The sequence below is a fragment of the Sprattus sprattus genome (assembly GCF_963457725.1).
Source record: "Sprattus sprattus genome assembly, chromosome: 2".
Classification (NCBI taxonomy): domain Eukaryota; kingdom Metazoa; phylum Chordata; class Actinopteri; order Clupeiformes; family Clupeidae; genus Sprattus; species Sprattus sprattus.
In genome coordinates, this window is record NC_137921.1 from 30,636,429 (window position 1) to 30,656,534 (window position 20,106).

The following is a 20,106-nucleotide window of genomic DNA, read 5'->3' on the forward strand; positions in this document are numbered from 1 at the left end:
GATATTCTGCTTTTATGAGGCTACTTGTTTTATTTGCTTACTCATTTAGCTTGGTATCAAGTTACTTACTGTCTGAAAAAAAAGTAGAATCAAGCTCGGCTGCTAGTCCAGTTTTTGCTGCTTTTTAAGTAACCTTATTTCCATCATTACTCCACCTCCTATTCACCAAGTTAACTAACGTTACTTTCTTTGCTCTCCACTGACTGAAGAAAAAGTGTTAGGTAACCATGACAATGCAGCTCAACGCAAGGGGGATTCAAACGAAATCACACAAGTGTACAATTAGGAGGGGAGTCACACACTTATGTTTTTCTTAACAAATTGAAATAAATTGAAAATAAATAGGTCATAACAAGAGACCGATCCATTGACAGGGTTCATAAAAGGAGAACATATATTTAACATATTTTCTGCAATAAGAAGCATTTTGTTTGAACAAATAGTTTGGAAATACATTTTGGAGGTAAGGTTATATGTTATAGAAACCTTGCCCGACACAAAGTCAGGAGTGGGCTTATAGGAACAACAGAGGTGTTATGCATATGTTATAATTTAATTTAATTGATTGTTTATTGGTTTGTTGCACGTTTCACTCTGAGATGGGTTGTTCATCCTCTCAAAATGTTACGTTCAAGAGCAATCTAGACAGTACCCGCATGCTCATCAAATCACACACACGCACACATACACACTAAACAAACTTAATTGGGCGACAGTACCCACATGCATTTCAAATCACACTGACATACACACAAAACAAACTAATTGGGTGATAAACCAAGGAGTATGTTAATGTGTGTTAATGCCTGTGTGTATTCTCTTTAATCAGGGGGTGAAAGGACTGTCAATACTTGTCAGCATTGCAATAATTATCTCTCAAGGATGCTGGGTTCTAGGTAACCTGCACTTTGCTCTGCGTTGTCATGGGAACACAGCTGCGTTTTTTTTGTTTTTTTTTACACGCTCAAGAGGTCTTGAGAGTGTGCCTTATGAAGCACTCTGAGTCCTGTCCAGACATTGATGAAAACCAATTGGTGTGGACTGGTGGGTCCACTTGTATGCCTTTTTTGCCTTTTTTTCCTCTTAATATCCTGGCATTTCAAAAGGCAGGTGTAAGGCAGCCACGTGTTTGTTGAAAATTCTAGTCTTTGCAAAATTGTATTATTTGGATGGCGTCAGAGACTTGAAAGCAACTGGACTGAACTTTCCTTTGGCTTCTGTATGAATTAAGAACACTTGAGATGTTCAAAGAGACTTTTGCCTGTTTATACAAGTTGATTGATGGTGGAGTCAGCTTGCGTCTTTTTGCCTCATGCATAATCATGTGTTCCTCTCTGCATCAGATGTGGTGCAGTCATTGAATTGGAGAGTGTTTCGCTTTTTCCTGTCAAACGTGGGTGAAATATGAACGCAGAGGTGAGGAACGAATACTCCGCCTGTCTTATGCAATAATTGGCTTTTGTCGCCTCCTGATAAAAAGATTTGTACCTTTGGTAAACTTGGTACACCCCAGATGGAAAGGAACGCTCACTGGCAAGTCCATTCACAAGGCTCTTTTGTGCTCTTATTGCCCACTTGTTGCTCTTTGAAACCCGACATTTCTTCTCTGTTCGTCGTAAATCTATTGCTGTCTGCCTTTGCCATTAGCTTGGGACCGACAAAAGGGAGACGTTGAAAAGACCACGTATATAACTCCTGTGGTGTAATGACAGTGATTAAGAGATGATGACAAATCTGACTGGGAATAGAAATGGTAGTAACAGGTCGCTTAAAATGATGAAGGCGTGTTTGTAAAGGTCATCAGCGCAGAGGTGATTTATGGCTCAGAGTGCCCAAGGTTTAGCCGATAGTCTATGGACTACTGTACTAGTCCAGTGGTGGGGTAGTGAACAGCACACTCCCAGATTATTGAGTTGCTGGCTTTACAGATGTGGTGTTTTCCCCCTGCTGAATTGGGTTCGGTAGCATCTAGGGCTGTTGCGAAGGCAGTATCATCTCCATCTCTCTGTGTCCCACCGCTCGGCTACTCTGGCAGGGGTTGTGATGAGGCCGATTGCCTCACACTTGACCTGCATATGCCCACATGCTGAGGACACCCTGCGGGCTCTTGATTGCCTTGAGTCCCTGCGTAACACCAGTAGCCGAGAACAGAGGAAGGAGCCTGCTCTGTTATTACTTCTGCTGCTCCACACCGCGCATTTAGATGCAAGCTAATTATTAGAAAGGTTAATGTAGTCCAGATGATTTTTGCATCGTTGCACACCGGTGAAAGAAGTGGGAGGGAGTGGAGGGTGTGCTCAGGGTGTTATTAATAAGCCCTTTTTCAGTAGCAGGTCTGCCTGCAAATGCAGTGAGATGATTTTGCACTGCCATCTTCTGTCAGTGCCTGATAAGGCATGGATATGCCTTTTTACAAGTTCATCCAGATTCAGATGTCAACTTCTTGTGTCTGCTGTAGTAATAGACAGAAGTAATCAGTTTCTCAAGATTGAGATGTTTTATAGGCCCCAAACTTAAAGGCTTTTTTTTCAGTGGGGTGCTGCAACCATTCTGTACAGATATTGGTGTTATTGCAATCGTGTGAAATGCAGAAGTCCCAGAGAGTGTGAAGACTGCCTTTAAATACACACTGCTTTAGCACCTTTCAGTCCAGCCATTCTCACAATCTCCAGAAGCTGCTTTATTTTCACAAATGTTTACTTTGGCTGATTAGTTGGCTGATTAACTCTGCTCGCGTTTAACGGAATCTGGAAAATAGTCCTTATCAGTAAAACATTTATTTATTTATTTGTTTGTTTTCTCACAGGAAAGTTGTCTAATGTAATGTGTACATGTCCTTTTTTTTCAGTCCTCAGAAGAAGTATGTGACCTCCTGCACGCTGCACCCTTCCAAAACATTCTGCCAAGAGTTCATGTCAAAGGTGAGACTCACTTCCACAACAGTAAGCCACGTGAAATATTGTGTGCACTTATTTAGTGCTTAAAAAACAGTGAAGCGGCAACTTAATCATACAATCATAACTAAATAACTTCAACAGTGCAAACTACCATCATTTAAGAAGAAAGAACATAACATAGCCCCCGCACAAATCAGTCACTTCCCCCTATTCCAATAATGCAATAAACTAAGCAATTATCTGGGGCTCAAGCTTAATTTATGGTCAGAAAGTTTGCGGGACCAGGAAGTGAGTGAAATGTCAGTGTTTGTTTGTGTTGTACGAAATGAATGGATTAGCTGTTATGGAGCGTAATCGGTTGATACCTGACTGATCGCTAGGATGGTAACAAAAATAGTAAGCAACTGAGGGATTTGTGATTGCGATGTTTAATAATGGAGTGCGAGACATGGTTGCTGGCACCGCAATACATTTCAAACATTATGGGCATGGATGCGTGTGTGCGTGTTTCCGTGTTGTTGCTGCGTGTAGTAAAAAAAGTGGTGATCAGTATAAATGTGGCGGGTAGTGTCAGGCGTGTTGGACGAAAGGAGGGGCTGCCTTTTCACAGGGACCGAGTGCATAATTGTGTGTGTGTAAGCTCTAAGGTGTAAGGTCTAATTTGTGTTTGTTTACATCGGTTTTGTGGGGTGTGTGTGTTTGTGTGTGTGTTAATAACCTGTGCAGTCAACCTGTAATTAATTAGGTGAGTTTGTCTTTACAGAGGGGGAGCGTCTGGATGCCAAGATGAAGCGTTTGGAGGCCAAGTACACAGCGCTGCACATGGTGCCTCTAATTGAGCGCCTAGGCACGCCGCAGGTGGGCGTTCCTCACACCCAAAACCATTAGCGCCGCCAGCGGCATCAGGCAATCAAGATCATTAGCACCATCATTAGCAAACCCAATTAGGCTCCAGAGAAGCTCCTGAGTGCTGACTTCAGTTTAACAGAGCACCCCACAAGCACAACGCTGTCTGTAATGTTTACCTTACTAATCAGCGTTATGTTGGTTTGAATCTCCTCAGCAAATAGCCATCGCTCGCGAGGGAGACCTGTTAACGAAGGAGAGGCTGTGCTGTGGCCTCTCTATGTTCGAGGTCATCCTGACCCGCGTGCGTGGTTTCCTTGACGACCCCATCTGGCGCGGCCCATTGCCTAGCAACGGCGTGATGCACGTGGATGAGTGTGTGGAGTTCCACCGTCTTTGGAGTGCCATGCAGTTTGTGTACTGCATCCCCGTGGGAGCGCACGAGTTCACAGTGGAGTAAGACCAGGCCGCCTCCCTGTTATTTCTTTTCACAGAAGCTTAAGTTATCCACTGCTCTTAACTGTAACACCCAGTGGCCAGCACCACTGTTATAGCCAACCCTTCTGTGTTGTCACTACAGCACCTCTGAGAACAACACGTGACCATCACCACAGACATAACCCATCTGAACACCTTGATGCACAGTCACTCATGGTTGACCTTTCCTGTTTTTTCAGGCAATGCTTTGGCGACGGGCTCAACTGGGCCGGCTGCATGATCATCACCCTGCTGGGCCAGCAGCGGCGCTTCGACATCCTAGACTTTGCCTACCACCTCCTGAAAGTGCAAAAGCATGACGGCAAGGATGAGGTCATCAAGAGTGTGGTAAGTGGATGACATAAGAGACTGAGCCTCTCCAGAGAGCTTGGCCCTCTGGGGTCAGTTTGAGATTGAGGAACGCAGGACCTCCCTGGGACTTGCCTGCGGTGTAGTGTTCTATGTACTGACCTTCCTAGATATTACTGATATGACCAACATGGCATATTAGCTTGTAGCTATGAATGTTGAATGTATGAATATATCAGAGTATTTGTTTTATTCAAATGAGTGGATCTGGACCCACAATGTTTAATCTAGTTTCTTGATATTTGCGCCATGGTGAAAGGACTCTTGTGGTTCAGTTGAGATTTAAACCTTGGGTCTTTTCTATTTCTTCTCTCCAGCCACTAAAAAAGATGGTTGACAGAATTCGCAAGTTCCAAATCCTGAATGATGAGATTTTCGCCATCCTCAACAAGTACCTGAAATCTGGGGATGGAGAGAACATGCCGGTGGAGCACGTAAGGTGCTTCCAGCCACCCATCCACCAATCACTGGCCAGCAACTGAAATTCCAAACACACCTTCCACCAATCACACGCTATGAATGGAGATGCTACTTGTGACACTTATCCTAGCCAGAGCATAGAAATCCATCGACTCCACTGATTTAGTTGCCAGTCACCACACTGAAGTGTGTAATTCCTATTCAGTGAAGTAGAAACTAATGGAGAAATCCTTCACTTTAACTACATTCTCTTCTCTTCTTCTGAGCAAAAACAAACAAACAAAAAAAGATCCAATTATATTTTGTGGCCCAAGTGAGTTATTGTCTAAAAATTATTGTACACATGTGCCTTATTACAAATGAATAACTTTTATCATTCTGTTTTTAGAATAGTATGGCGCTCATTTTTCATGTTTTGTATACATATGGAAAGTGGCAGTTGAGGGAGGGAGGGAGGAGGGTTTTATGGCTATTTAATGGGTGTTGCTGTGGTGAATATTAAGAGTAATGGGGACCTATTAGGTAAATGGGGTTGGAGGTAAGAGTATATTTTCTATATGGTGGATTTGACAAATTGCATGCAATACTGTTTTTTTTTTTTTTTTCTATAATCTTCAAAAAAGTCACCAAGTTCTTACCCACGTTAAAGATTATTCCTTGTGCCTTTTTTGTAATTGAATGATTGTAACCCAATTTTAATTCAATAAATACATAATATCCAAAAGTCGGTGAACTAAATGTTTGTTTTTTGGTGTGAATAAAGCCTTCCACCAAAACTTTGATTTTAGTAGGATCTCATGTCTTTACATGGGTTGACTTTATTACAAAGATAAAGCAATCAATAGTCAAATGGTAGAAATAAACTCAGTGCATGTAAATACAGACATCTGTACAGAATCTCTAACAAAAGCTCTTAAAAACATAGGATCAATATTTACAGTGCTACATGGAAGATGAGATGAAGGAGCCTAACCGTGTGGTTAAGGGTGTTTTTTTGTTATGTTTTTTTTAGGTTTTTTTTTAAGTCAAAACCAAAATGTAATAAGGCAAACAATTATAATAAAAAACTGCAGTTACAATCGATTGGTCCATCCAAGTCACCTTTTTTTAAAGAGTTGATTGTCTTAAGTTAAGCCCGTTTTAAATAAAAACCAGGGAACATGAGGTCCACAACCACAAGTTGCATCTTGTCTAGTCCTGTAGATGCACCAACTCCCTCTTTTTTATGTGCTTGCCGTAGAGCCATTCCTTCTGGAGATGCTGTCAAAAGGCAGTCCTATCTCCCGGTCCTCCAGGTCTTCAGTTGCGTCGTTGTGCAGCATTTCGTAGCTGGAGTGGCCGTTGGGCGCAGAGCTCGGCTTGTCCTCTTTCCGGACAGACACCGCCAGCGTCGCCAGGCTGATGTTGACGTCCTTGAAGGCATGCAGCAGGAAGATTCCCACAATGATTGTGACAAAGCCACTTAGTGTACCAATAATGTCGCCCGTGCCCATGTGCTCCCACTCCTTGAAAAGTATGGCCGAGCAAGAGAGCACTGACGTAGTGAAGAACACGTAGTATATGGGCGTCACCAGTGACGTGTTAAAGATGTCCAGCGCCTTGTTCAGGTAGTTGATCTGTGTGCTGACACAGGCCACCAGGCTCAGCAGTAGCACCCAGAACAGCGGGTTGCTGACCACCGACTGGCCACCGATGGCCTCCTTGATGCCGATGCCCAGGCCCTTGACGCAGGAGACAGACAGGGCTCCGATCACCGAGCAGATGGTGATGTAGACCATGATGTTGGTCTGACCGTGCTTGGGTCCCACCACGAAGATGAAGATGAGGGCCACTATGATGACGCAGGTAGCGAAGAACATAAAACCTGGGGGAGGATTGCAACAGTTTAACACGCCCACTCAACTCTTGTTAAATTTACACCGCGTCAATAAAACCTTCTTAAGTTTCCATTATAGATTACCTGGATCTACCAGCTTCTTGGACATGACCTCCAGGCTGCTAATTTCCTCCTCTTTAGGTGCATGGATGACCATGGTAGTGGAGCCCAGGATACTGAGTAGACAGCCCAACTTCCCATGCAGATTCAGCCTCTCAGTCAGAAAGTAGGAGGACAGGATTGCACTATGAAAACAACAACACCCTGTATTACACCACTAACCTTGCAACATGTCAAACGTATTAGTCACTGGGAGGGGGAAAATAAACATGAGGAAACACACCTCACAAGGACACTGAGGGCTCCGAGTGGCGTCACAAGAGTAGCTGGAGCAAATGCATATGCTGCGAAGTTCGCAGCTTCACCAGCCCCCACTGTTACACCAAAGCATCAGTTTTAGAATCACCAGTTAAAGTAGGGTAGACATTGATGGCATGACTTCAAATCAAGGTCAATGCGACACTTAAACAGGAAAACGAATACATTCTTTTTTTTTTTAATGACACACTCATGACAACCTTATCTGAAAACGTTTTCAAGACGAATATATTCTCACTTACTTGATAATAAGCCTGCCCACCATAACCATTCTTTTAGGTATGCGTGACCACCTTGTCCTGGACAAACAAAAGCACATTGAGCTCCTATACCTTTGCTTTCTTCCACCCCTGAAATGGTAATGAAACTGGCAGACCCTGTCAAACAGCATTGCAGCTTAGGAGCCTTAACCTGGCTCCTAAGACACAAAACCCTTTGGTAATAGTTAACCAAAACAAAACTACTAGGAACTGGAAGATATCATTATTTGACTGTTGAACTTTGTTAAGTGGAACTGCTGTGAAGTCATTTGTGCCCAAAACTGTCAGAAGAGTGGGGGCTGGAAAAACGTCAGGTACACTACACCTTAGAGCAATAAAGGATGGTTGCTATGAGGAGCGGTGATTGTCGTAAACCTCACCGCACCCTGCTGTCACAATACAAGAGATTGCAAAGCAAGCACAGGCAGTGAAAATGTTCAAAATGGCCTCTCCTACCAGCATCTCTAACAGGAAAGAATGTCAATGTACATCAACTTCCTGTGACTTCCAACAGTCTTAAGAGTCAAGTACACATGTAATCACTACGATATTTTGAGGGGTAAGAAAGCACATAAAAAAACGCTAAGTACCTGCTCTCATGGAGCCTTTCCTGGCAAGCCGAAGAAGCCCTTTTTTCTTCAGTATAAAGCTGCCACCGATGAATATGCTGGAACTGATGGCCAAGACCAGGCCAATGTAGAAGTCGTACCTTCCCCGGTCTTGACCCATTGCTATGCTGGATGTGCTGTTACTGTCCGTCACATTGATAACCACACACTGTAGGGGTTGACCAGTGTTGCAGACCTGACCAACCGTTAAGCCTTAAAAGACAGGTGTATGTGGTTAACCTCTCATGAAAAGTACACCATCACACTTTTAACATAACCCTTACTGAAATCACATCAAACTAGTGTCAAAAGAAAATCCTAATTTCAACCACTAGTTAATCACTCACCATGTGGGTACGTCACATTGCATAGTATTAAAGTCTGGTTTCCTAAAGTTTCGTTCATTGTCAACGGATAACATCCCACTACGGTCCCTATATAGCATAAACGTATCGTGTGGCGCACCCGCTGTCTAGAGCATTATCTGAAGTAATCAGGAAGTACCTTCTTTTAGTGTAGCTAGCCAATGGGGATGCAAGCTATCTATAAAAAAGTTAGCGATCCAGCGAGTATTATAGCTGACACATGACACATAATTTTACATGCCGAGGACACTGCACACAAAGTGACTTCTCCAAAATAAGAGCGAATCACAAGGCTAACATACTTGACATTCTCAGATTCTACACAGATAAGCGAGTTATTCATTGACGAAAACGATAGCATACTTTTGTGTGTGCCTTACATTAGTTATTTTCGTTTGGAGCGATCTATAACAATACTTTAACTTCATACCTTTACATTGTTAACTATTAGGGACCAGTGATGTTAACCAGTCTAAATGCAAATTAATGTTATGGTTAGTATCGTTATACTAACTTAGCTAAATAACGACCACGCTAACTTGTCCTAAAAGCTCACGGTAGCGCTGTAAACTGTCTCACAAACATTCAATGACGATATAAGTAGCGTGTGATAATACAAAAAATATGTTCACTGTTTGTCAACATTGCAATCAAATATCAGTACAAATTATGCCTGGCAAGATTAACGTTAACTGGGGGATCCTTCACCCATATAGTGGAAGGTAGCCTTGCATTAGCGTCAATGATCATGAAATGTAGCGAACATGGAGTGCTAAGATTGTAACTTGCTGAACAGTGTCAATATACCACATTTCGCCTAGCTGGCAGTTACGATAAATCATATTAAAAAGCTGTAATGTCTAACGCTAGCTAGAAAGCTAGCTAGTTAGTTAACAATTGTACTTGTCTATAAATGTCTTCTAGTGAGATAGCGGCCACATTGGTAGCTTGATAGCTAGCTAATGATATCAGAATAGTTAACGTAAGCTAGCCGCCTAGTAGTTCATGACATGCAGAAACTGAAACAGGCTTTGATACCAAAAGAATCATCGCTACCTTCAGAGTCCACTGGGTCAAATGAATAATCGTTTTGTCGTAAAAGTATCACATACTGTTGAGTCTGATATGTTATCAACAGCTCTTGCTATCCAGCTTCTACCCAGCCTTCTTGATGGGCAAGGTTGACGGGATGGTCGGATCCTTCTACATAAAGACTCAATGCGCAGATGTCAAAATGCCCGTTCTCATTGGACGGCAGAATCTTACGTTGACTTGTAAACATTCTGTGGCCTGATGCCTGTATAATTTATAACTCTAAAGAGCAGAAATACCACTCAAGTTTATTCAACAAAAGACATTGATATTTGTTTATTTTTTAAACAAAAAAAACCCCTCTACATTTAGATTACTGTACTCTCTCGTCACCCATACGATGACGCTCTTGTTTATCTTTAGAAAGTGCAAACGGCTTTTTTTTGGACAGATTTAGGTTCTTTTTAACTAAACTGGAGATTATTCACAGCATGATCATTAATATTGCCTCACCTTTCAGTGGTGTCCAGTTTAGAAATCCAGCTAAAACCAACAGACGGACATGGACAGTTTTGTGATGTGTCGACGAGTCGTGCTTGGTTAAGACAACACTCCTGCTGTTGTGTGACGCCTAGAATTACTTTCAATAATGCAAATGATTTACCCCATCTTACCATGGAGTAGAATTTCAGCTTCAGCATTATGTGAAAGTCTGTGTACAGACCCGAAGGGCATATCCCACATGTGAAAATGATGAGGTAAGTCAATTCTATAGTGGGTACTAAACTCCCAAACAGGCAGAAATGGTACAGGTTGCACCAGTTTCCTAATGAGGTTTAACCACTGAAGATCTCATCCAACTCAACTGAAATGTCAACATTTGTATTTAATATAAATGATGAGGTACCGTGTGCAATCATAGTGGCTTGTATTAATGAATTAATACATGTTGTATATGCACAGCATAATTACAAAAACATCAAAGTAATATTTGCAGCACGATGTGATGCACTGGAATGTGTATAGTCACTTACACAAAATAAATGCAGTTATCTATGTATTGTCAACCAAATTACAGTTATTTTGGGAGTTCTTAAATATGGAAATGATTATGAAAACATTATGGCACAGGTACTTATCTAGGACTCTGCATTACCATTAAATCAAAAACAACTTCTGTGACCATTAATGTAGTATCACTCAACTTTTTCAGGCACTTTCGTTTGTTTCCATGTGAGCAAAGCATCTTGGGAGATTCGCAGCAGCGCAACCCCTATAGACACAGTGGTTAGACCACAAAGCATGCCCAGACAATCCACAATGCAGACCGATGTCCACTCCCTGAAGAGAATGGCAGACGCCAAAATCACTGTGGAAGTGAATGTCACATAATAAAGGGCCTCAAACATATGGGAGCTAAATCTTTCAAGGGCTCTGTTGATGAAAGTGAACTGAATAAGGATGCTGACTATAAGAGTGCCCAATAAGCCCAAGACGAGCACGACAGCCCTTTTGCTGGCTACAGAGCTCCCATCAAAGGCATCTTGAGCAGCCAGACCAAGGCCTTTGCAGCAGGGCACTGTGAAACTCCCCAAGAGGGAACAGATGCTGACGTACACCATTATGTTGGACGATCCATAGGCTGGGGCCAACCACCCAATCAAGATGACCAGCAGAAGGACAACCAACGTGATGTACATCAAGACCACTGCGTATTGAAGACAGACAAAGAATACAGCTCAAACATGACCTTCAAGGTAGACATTGTAATGCAGTAAATGTGTTATTGTCCAAACAGAATGATGTTATGTAGATGAAACATTTTTGTATTAAAGTAACAAGAACAATGACATCTGACACTAGAACAATTGACACTTTTTGAGGTATGATTTAATAGGCGACTAGATGGTTTGATACCATCCTCAAATTCATTTTGATAGCATATAGTCATGTGAAGGACAGATAAACATCTGTGTCTTCCCCACTAGCCATCCAAGTAATGCCCTATGTAGTTCTGTGTAACAGGCTGGAACACCTTGCAAAAAGCTTTCACACGCTTAACATTAGCTATATATAATACTGCCAAAAGACACCAGTTAGTGTGTTGGAAGGCTTCAATCCCTGTCAGCTGGGCTGTTGGTGGTGTTTGCAAGGTTTTTGCATGCCTTTTAGGTAGTTTAGGTACCCTATAAAAAACACTTACCAGGATCCACCAACCTCTCCTCTAACTCGGTTCTTGATGTCACATTATCAGATTTTGGAGAGTGGATGATGAGTACTACAGAACCACAGCAGCAAAGTGCGCAGCCAAGTTTGCCCAGGATGTTTAGGTGCTCCTTGAGAATGCAGGAGGCAAGGGTTGCCCTGTAGCACAGGGGTTCAGTTGGGGTTCAGTTGGGGTTATGTCTATATGATTAATTAACTTTTTTACAAAACCAGCAAATCAACTCACCCAAAAAGCACCCCAAGAGCTCCGAGAGGAGTGACCAATACTGCAGGGGCGGCATTGTACGCCACAAAATTTCCCACCTGGCCCACTACAGCTATTTGATAAGATTTTAGGAAATGTTATTAATACAATGACAAATCTGAAAAGCACACTGTTACAATAGCTATATTAAACAAGTAGGCTAGGTTACACTCACTTGCAAGTGTGCCGCTCCACCACACAACATCTGCTAGGTAGGATCCCCCTGAGAAATCACATTGTCAGCTTTTGAAGTATTCAAGACAGAATACAAGTAAGTGTATGCTATTAATTTCGAGTGTTAGCTCATTCTTTGTGCTCATTCTAAAGTAAGCTATTCATAAAATGTTGTGTGAATGTGTCAATTATGAAGTTCTCTTTAGACGTCTATATGGGCGGAAAACTACCTCTTTCACGGGCACGCAAAATTCCCTTTTTCTGAAGGACAAATGTAGAGCCATTGATAAAACTAGACACAACAGCAATTCCAACACCAAACACTGGTGTGGAGTTTTCGGACAATAAATATGCCATATAACGATATAAGATTTACAACGGTAGAGCAAAAGACAATTTCACCTATGTGTGTATAAAGCTATTGGGTTGACATGTAAACCCGGAAATCAGTCCACCACACAACTACAATCATGAAAAGAGCGCATGAAACAAAACAGAGTTTGGTCTTCCTGTCCGAAACATGATACGCTTTAACACGCATGCGCCGAGATTTGACGTGCACTGTCCACATAGTCCACATCATAGATATCTTAGATAAAGGCTAGATATCCTGCCTGCGTTTCTGGCCGACGGAGCCGAATGTCCGCACATTTCGGCCATTTTGAGGACAGTATAGCTCACTCCCCCTTAACATTGTGTTGGTAGTGGTACTTTTTAAGTAACCAGAACTTGCTCAATTTTCAACCGATTTTCAAACGGGTTGGTTTGTTATAAACGTAAGATATTTCTTATGGCACTTCATACTTATGAAGAATTATAAACATGGGTTTTCATATGAAAATAACATTGACAGGTCTCTGACAGGTCTCGTTTCAAGGGAGTGTTCAATAGAGCAGGTTGTACAAAATTCTGGCATCTTCATTGGCAATAGTCAGCAATTTCCTGTCGAAATCATAATGTAAGATGTTTAACAAACCAACCCGATTGGAAATCATGTGCAACTTCAGCTTTATTATGTGCAACTTAAGTTATATTGAAAAGAAAGAACAATTACTCGCCAATTGATGTAAAAAGACTGATACACAATAGCCGTGATACACAATTAAGCTGCACATTTCAACATGTTCAAGCATCCAGAATTATTACCAAGGTAATGACGATTGTAAATCAAGTCATATGTAAATCCGTCAAAATTTCCGCGAGATAAGAGTGTAAACGACTGTGAAGATCACTGACGTTACCTAACGTACCACTGATCCCTACCGGAAGCATACTGTCCTCAAAATGGCCTCCTGTGCGGACGTTCAAGAGTCCGCCATAATCCATCTAGCCTTTATCTAAGATATCTATGGTCCACATGACTGGTGTGGTGTCTAGGTGGAAATGCATCTGAGCCTAGATGGAAACAAGTATGAGTCTGTAGTTGTTAACTAAAATGTTGCAAAATATGCTGTAGCAAGTGAATATTTTACAACCTTTATCCTATGAAAGGAAATGAAATAGAACACATTCGCCCTACCTTCAAAAACTTTGGGACCTAGGCAATGGACCTTTTCCTAGGTCCTACCACATTCAGTCTCTAGATGGCAGTGCCTTACCATGCAATAAACAGAAACTTTCTTGGGATAAATTTGATTTATTTATGTAGTTATTTATTCGCCTCTTCAATGAGACATCCCAAAAAGTGATATCACTTCAACACATGGTTATCATCTTAAGTCATGATCAAGTTTGTTTTCGATTGTGTGTGAGCCCATGCCATTACTGACAACAACATTAAACATTTTAACCCATAGCACATACCCGACCATTCACATTCTGTCCTTATATGCTACAGCAGTTCCTTGAGAGGGTTCTAGTAAACTAGCTTAGGACCAATGCAATGTCATGACACACAGGTCATGTGCAATATAAAATGTTCTTTGTGGTCTAGAATTACAAACACGGAAAGAATCTGTGTTTTACCCCGGTACAGGTTGGTTACAAGAATTATGTTCGTGCAAATATGCTACTGCATGGAGCTGTGAAACTGTTATGCTCCACATCTAGTCTACAGTCATGGTTTTCATTAAACGTATCTGCATGGATGGATGGAATGGAGAAAATAAAATATGTGAAGACCAGTGTTTGATCACACCCTTTGCAGAGTCTCTCTAGTAGACGTTATTGGGTGGCTCCTCGTTAAAAACTGAAAAAAAAGACGTCATCTGTTTCTATGCCTGACTTCTTTGGCTCGTTTAATTGTCAATCATACTATACAACATGGCCGACGTTAAAATGCAGCACATCTTGTAAGTGGACCGAAGGGACAGGAATAGAATCAGCCAAAGAAAAGGTAAAATCTTCTTATTTTGGATAGCATGGGTAGCACGTAGACATCAGTTTGCAAGGTTGCAGTGAAGGTATCTATTGCAAAGGCGCTAGTTGTCATTTGTTTTCAATCCTTGTTTGCTCACAGCCGGCTAGCTAGCTATGTAACTTAGCAGTTATATGATAGCTATGTTAAGGGGTTGGAACTTGTTAGCTATCAAAGCCTCAGCAGCTGAATCCTCAACATATCAACCTTGTAACTAGCTAACGTGAGTAAGTCACCCGAAAGCCTGTGTGCAGGTTATTCATAACGCACATTACAATGTAACGAATGGTTGTATGGAAGACCTTGTATCTAGACAGACCATTTGAAATCTTCACGCCAGCTCTGTGTGAGTCGTATGATGGCTAGTTTGCTAGCTAGAATAGCTAAATAATTTAAAATGACACCATGATTTAAAGCTTTTCGGTCAGTAGTGTCTGTCTTGGATAGCTACATCTTGCCTTGTCATTGTTTGCCACATTGACTGTTTTAATCACGCATTGCGGGCACGAGTTAACGTTAATGTTTAATCAACGCTAGATTTGTGCCCGTCTCTTGTAATGGACACAGATCATAACGTAGATCTGTGTAGGTGTACCACTACTTGGTTGCTCTACCAAGCAAGGTAAGTTATCAGCTGCCATGCATTGAAAAGATAAACGCTGTTAAGTCATCCGATGTGCTGATTTATCGTAATTACAAATGGACATAACTACTCTTATGTTACCATGGCCGATCCTGATGCCTATAGCATTACCTCTATGTTGAAGCGATATCAGTAGCCCCTGAAGCAGTAAAACATGATTCACTTTTAGGCTAGCGACAGCATTTCCAATATCCCACTGTAGTTTTAAGTCACATTGTACGTCTGAAATATATTGAGATATTAACATTGGCTACATTTAATAACCGTGAAGCCAATTTGTATTTTGATATGCCAATTGTATAAAGGTATAGTGCTTATAGGTGATTAAAACTTGTATTGTTCGCATTATGAGCCGTACGTAGTCTTTTATGTAGTAAAACCGACCTGTCTGTGTTTAGGAGAGGCTGCATTGGCAGCCAGGAGAGAAGGGGGAAAGATGCCATCTCCATCTTTTTCTTTGGATGCTCAGCTGCGCTTCCATGACAAATGGCTGAAGATAGATTTGCAGGTAAGATGAATTCTCTTCTGTGTTGTTGACATGTCATATGGGAAGGAGAGGCCACGTTGGTGACCATGCAGTGATATTATTGGAGTTCGGTGCGGTAATATGACCGTGACATTGCATTGTCCTTGCTTACCGTGTGACTGTGGTGTGAAACTTGTGCAGATACTTTTCTCTAAAATCAACGAATAGCCTATGCGTTTGTTTTGCAATGCTATGTGACATGTAGACTCAGTAGATGAGCAAGACAGATGTTCCACAGATATTGTTATCTAATCGCTTGTTTTCTTTGAAGTGAGCTCTCATGATATGGTAAAAGTGGTTGTTTCAACCTTAGAGTCCACAATGGACCATGACTGAAAATTCACTGTTCAAATTAGTCCATGGAGAGAAGATGTGAAATTAACGATTGAATTAAACTATATCAAAATATGCAAGACATTCTTGACTGAGGAAATACACAGTACTCTCCATTGCCATCACCATCCGAAAGTCAGCAAAACAAACGTCTCTTTATTCAGACTTGTTGACATCCAGCTGATGAGTTGGCTGATGAGTTGTCAAGCTGTCCTCTTCACGCAGTAACAAGTAACTCATACACAAACAAACCATTTAATCAGCTTTTTTTTAAATGTTGACCTCAGAATGACATTTTTAAATGCGCACCAACTTAATGGAGAGAAACAAATGCACACAATTTAAAAGGGGCCCTACCAGGGATTAAAATTAACTTTTTTCACCACCGTCCCGGAACCGTCCCGAAAATCATTTTCAACCGTCCCGAAACGTCCCGGAACCGTCCCGAATTTTATGAAAAAGAAAAAAACTAAATTCGGTGCAAATTAATTCAAACAATGAATTCCATTAAGATTATACAAGAATAAAAACTGCTGCTGGCAATAGATTTAAAATCCAAAACTGTTTATTAAAACTCTCTCAATTGGTTTGGGTAATTTCTTAAAACTGAGATGACATTCCTATTCTTGCATCCCATTTAATACAAGAATATGTCTTTTTCCACTCAGGAAGGAACTTCCTTTTTAATTTAATGTAATTTTAATATTTTCTTTTCATGAATATGTATTAAATTATTCCCCATAGTCCATCCTCTTGATTTCATAGCTTTCAGCGTTGTTTATTTATGTTAGAGCTTTCATCCAATCATATTTCAGCTATCATGTGTTGCCAGGCTCCAAGAATCTTCCCCTAGAATAGAAATCTTCTAGCCTGGCCGTTACCAGACTGTGACTTCATTTTATTCCGTCAGTCAGTCTGGGCCAACCCAATGCATTTTGGTTTCCGAGATGGGCGGGTGCTTATCTTGAGGTTTAAAATCATTGGAGTTCCCTTAACCAATCAGCAACGTTTAGTAAGCATTCGGTAGATTAAACTCTTCCCAAAGCCAGTTGGGAGAAGAGCTACGACGTCCTTTCCAATCATAAAACTTACAAGAAAATACTCTTGTTCTCCTTTTAATTGTCTGATGTTCTCGACAGTTGAGACAACTTCTCCGATAGCTTTTCGTGTCTCTTCCTCCGTAGCCATTTTTGCTATACTGTTAAACTACAAACTCGGCTGGACTACATGCAACTCGGCAAGGCGAGTTTTGCGTCACAGCTCTGAACTGTTCGCTGATTGGTCCGGCAAAATTTTGAGTTCTGGAAACGATTGTCAATGGGGCTGGGCCAGACTGAGTATGAGCTTGAAATCAATTCAGGCGGAAATACGTAGGCTGGTGTCACCAGGCTAGAAATCTTCCCTGAGGCCTTCAGAATTGAACGTGACACGTAAACGTCCTTTGATTGGATACTGAGGCAGACCGGTGCAATGCTTCAGTGCTAAGTTTAGTTGGCTAATGTGAAAACGACGTACATCGGTTGCAATGCTTATTATGCTAGTTGTTTCAATTGGTAAGACTATAATTACATTAACCAACTCAAATAAACTAGTTTACACCAACTTGATAATTCCAGTTTTAGATACAATTACAACGCCATTTTCAAGACGGAACTTTCAAGAAAAACTGGATATCGTGAGGATAGGAAGTTTATTGAAACTGCTTTGCAGGTGGGACAATGCGATGTTTAGTGGACAAACTTGTTAAAGCTCACATAGGCTACTTTCGGTGGACTGCATAAAATTTTGTAGACTAATCCCTGAACATCGCCTTTTATTTTTAAGTTGTGACCGTAATATCCAAGCGATCATATAACTGAGAGTTACTCTTAATGTATTGTTAATACGGGTGTATTGATTTTAAAAGCTCCGGAAATATTAATTAAGTCTGTTGTACTCGACTATGTTAAGGTGATGCAATGCTCACTTTTATACTGCCTTTCTGTATAAATATATGGTTCGAGAGCCATGGCGTCATAATGATGGCATTAAGAGGTGGATTCACTAAGTTTAACATCGTGTAGGACATCACTGAAGGCCTAGTCGTGAAATGCACGGACCGCCACTGTTGTAATAGAACACAAACGTGAGACGCGAGTCCATTTCAAGTCAAGTCAGATTTATTGTCAGTGTCTAATGTCTTCATTCAAGGACATTGAAATTGCGTTTCTTTTCCGTTTAAATGAGTTGCAAGTGCAATAAAAAGCGGGCTGAAATTCTTGTCGTCCCGACGTCGTCCCAAATTAAATTGTTGATCGTCCCAATGACAATTGAATACGGCCCCGGGACGACGGGACAACGTTCATTTTAATCCCTTGGCCCTACAGATATGTTTGTGTGTTCTTGCTTAGTTAAACAATGCTTGTTATCCTGATTAATAAACAACAGATTGGGAGTATGATCAGAGCTCTGTCTTAATTTTCTATGAGACACTTTGAACACCAATGGTGAACACTTGTCCCTGGACACCTTGTCATAAAAATAATCAAAGCCACTGGTCCATCTAAAATATTTAATATGTCATAGTGACTGTTGTTGGTGAGGAGCCAACATTTAAAAAATGAAAGTGAAAGCTTTCTGCTGCATCGGACAGGTCATCTGACTGTTGAGGAAAACTCACTGAAGCTGATGCTGTTTCCTAATGGCCAGTCTGTTGGCCAAGGCTGTCTCACCATTTCAGAACACACTGTCTCTGACTCATTGCGTTACACTCATGCCGCTACTCAGCAACCTTCCTACCTATCCTTCTCTATTGAGCTATGTTAAATATCTTGCCTGTCTGTGCGTGAGTGTGGTTGCTCAGACATTGGACTCTATTGCTCAAAGATCCCATTCAATGTTTGTTTCCTTATTTAGGATGTTCTAGCAGCTGCCGTTGCACAACCTATAGATGTACCAACAGGGGTGTCCAGTGTAATGTTATTGACATTTGACACTCAAATCTTAGAAAGTCACTGGTTGCTCTTAAGTTTGTCAGTATTGCTTGTTTTATAATACAAAGTGTGCTGTTCTGTTAATTTCTGCTTTGGAGTTAGTCCTGTTGAAAGTCAAATTCTCAGTTGGGTGCGCAAATTGGACATCGGGGCATGATGAGTTCTGATGTGCTCTCGAGTGATAAGTCGTGTGGGCTGGCTGCTTAGGAGCTGACTTCATGGTTTGACCCCTGCTAGTGAGTAGTCTGTCAGTTTTACAACAGAGGCGTATGTTCTTAAAGTACAATATGTTCTTGTGTGTCTATCTTTGTCTTGAGAGGTGCTGGCTTGGTCATAGGCCTAGTTCATCTCTTTAGTCTTTTGAGGAATGGCCTGTGTTTTGAAGGAACACCTCTGTGTCTCAGTATAGTAGGGCTGGGCGATATGGGTAAAAAATTATCACGATAGATATTTATATTTTCATTCGATAACGATATAAGACGATATAAATTAAGTCTGTTTCATTTGCTTCAGACAAGAACGCCTGTACAAACCAAAGGTTTCAATGTCTCTTTTTTTATTGTAAACTCCCAACATTTCTCAAATTCAAAACAAATCAAAAGTGGAAATATACAGTAATCTTTCCAAGTAAACAAACTGATGTCTGATAATAACCGGACCCGCCTTACGTTGCTTCTGATTGGTTTATATTGCGTGGTGCCTTCCGTGGTTGGTTAGATTTAGGCACAAAGGACTGACTGATTGGTTATCTTGGTCAGTCAATCAGAGTGACTCGAAGCCGCAAGGACCAAAGTTTAATATCATGGAGAAAAAAAATTGAGAGTATTGAAAGGGGAAATAAGCGTGAGAAATGTCAAGTGTGGCATGTGGTGTGAGAATGGGTCAAATTGCGTGACTGTCACACTCAAAGCGTGACGCTTGGCAGCTCTGCCTCGAGTCTAGGCTACGAGATTCAGCCCTAACAAAGCAAGAAGTTCCGATCATTTTGAACGACAGCAAGAAAACAACATTTGCGAATAAAGTGAACAATGGAAACATAGTACATTGTTCGTGTTTTACTACTCAAAGTATTTCAGGGATTGAGTTACATTGGCAAGTTAGCGA

General features: G+C 41.3%; 4 protein-coding genes across 4 annotated transcripts in view; 2 read left to right on the top strand and 2 right to left on the bottom strand.

The window, feature by feature from the left end:
• Nucleotides 1–5,675, top strand: part of cyfip1 (cytoplasmic FMR1 interacting protein 1) — a 70,118-nt gene extending 64,443 nt beyond the window's left edge. The window contains exons 27-31 of the mRNA XM_080833328.1: nt 2,849–2,921; nt 3,661–3,755; nt 3,961–4,199; nt 4,421–4,568; nt 4,907–5,675. Coding sequence (XP_080689454.1) covers nt 2,849–2,921; nt 3,661–3,755; nt 3,961–4,199; nt 4,421–4,568; nt 4,907–5,071 — 720 coding nt within the window. The 3' untranslated portion in view covers nt 5,072–5,675. The remainder of the gene's footprint in view (nt 1–2,848; nt 2,922–3,660; nt 3,756–3,960; nt 4,200–4,420; nt 4,569–4,906) is intronic.
• A 174-nt stretch (nt 5,676–5,849) lies between these two features.
• nipa2 (NIPA magnesium transporter 2) lies at nt 5,850–9,676 on the bottom strand. Its single transcript, XM_080833143.1, has 6 exons — nt 9,553–9,676; nt 8,114–8,344; nt 7,506–7,562; nt 7,229–7,319; nt 6,970–7,130; nt 5,850–6,873 (listed from the first exon to the last, which is right to left on the bottom strand). The coding sequence occupies exons 2-6, from the start codon at nt 8,250–8,252 to the stop codon at nt 6,233–6,235; spliced, it is 1,089 nt and encodes a 362-aa protein (XP_080689269.1). The 5' UTR covers nt 8,253–8,344; nt 9,553–9,676; the 3' UTR covers nt 5,850–6,232.
• A 944-nt stretch (nt 9,677–10,620) lies between these two features.
• On the bottom strand, nt 10,621–12,529 carry nipa1 (NIPA magnesium transporter 1; the record flags this gene model as incomplete). Its single annotated transcript, XM_080833144.1, has 5 exons — nt 10,621–11,236; nt 11,732–11,892; nt 11,981–12,071; nt 12,174–12,221; nt 12,403–12,529. 5 exons carry the CDS (start codon nt 12,527–12,529, stop codon nt 10,725–10,727), a joined length of 939 nt encoding a protein of 312 aa, XP_080689270.1. The 3' UTR covers nt 10,621–10,724.
• A 1,909-nt stretch (nt 12,530–14,438) lies between these two features.
• Nucleotides 14,439–20,106, top strand: part of herc2 (HECT and RLD domain containing E3 ubiquitin protein ligase 2) — a 117,619-nt gene continuing 111,951 nt past the window's right edge. Inside the window, 2 exon segments of the mRNA XM_080832568.1 lie at nt 14,439–14,507; nt 15,570–15,679. Of these exon segments, the coding sequence (XP_080688694.1) occupies nt 15,608–15,679 (72 nt within the window). The 5' untranslated portion in view covers nt 14,439–14,507; nt 15,570–15,607.

Coding starts and splice junctions, on each gene's coding strand:
- nipa2 (XM_080833143.1), bottom strand. CDS start 8,252: ATGGGTCAAGACCGGGGAAGGTACGACTTCTACATTGGCCTGGTCTTG. Junction 7,320..7,505: donor GTGGGCAGGCTTATTATCAA/GTAAGTGAGAAT, acceptor TTGGTGTAACAG/TGGGGGCTGGTGAAGCTGCG. Junction 7,131..7,228: donor GCCCTCAGTGTCCTTGTGAG/GTGTGTTTCCTC, acceptor TTGTTTTCATAG/TGCAATCCTGTCCTCCTACT.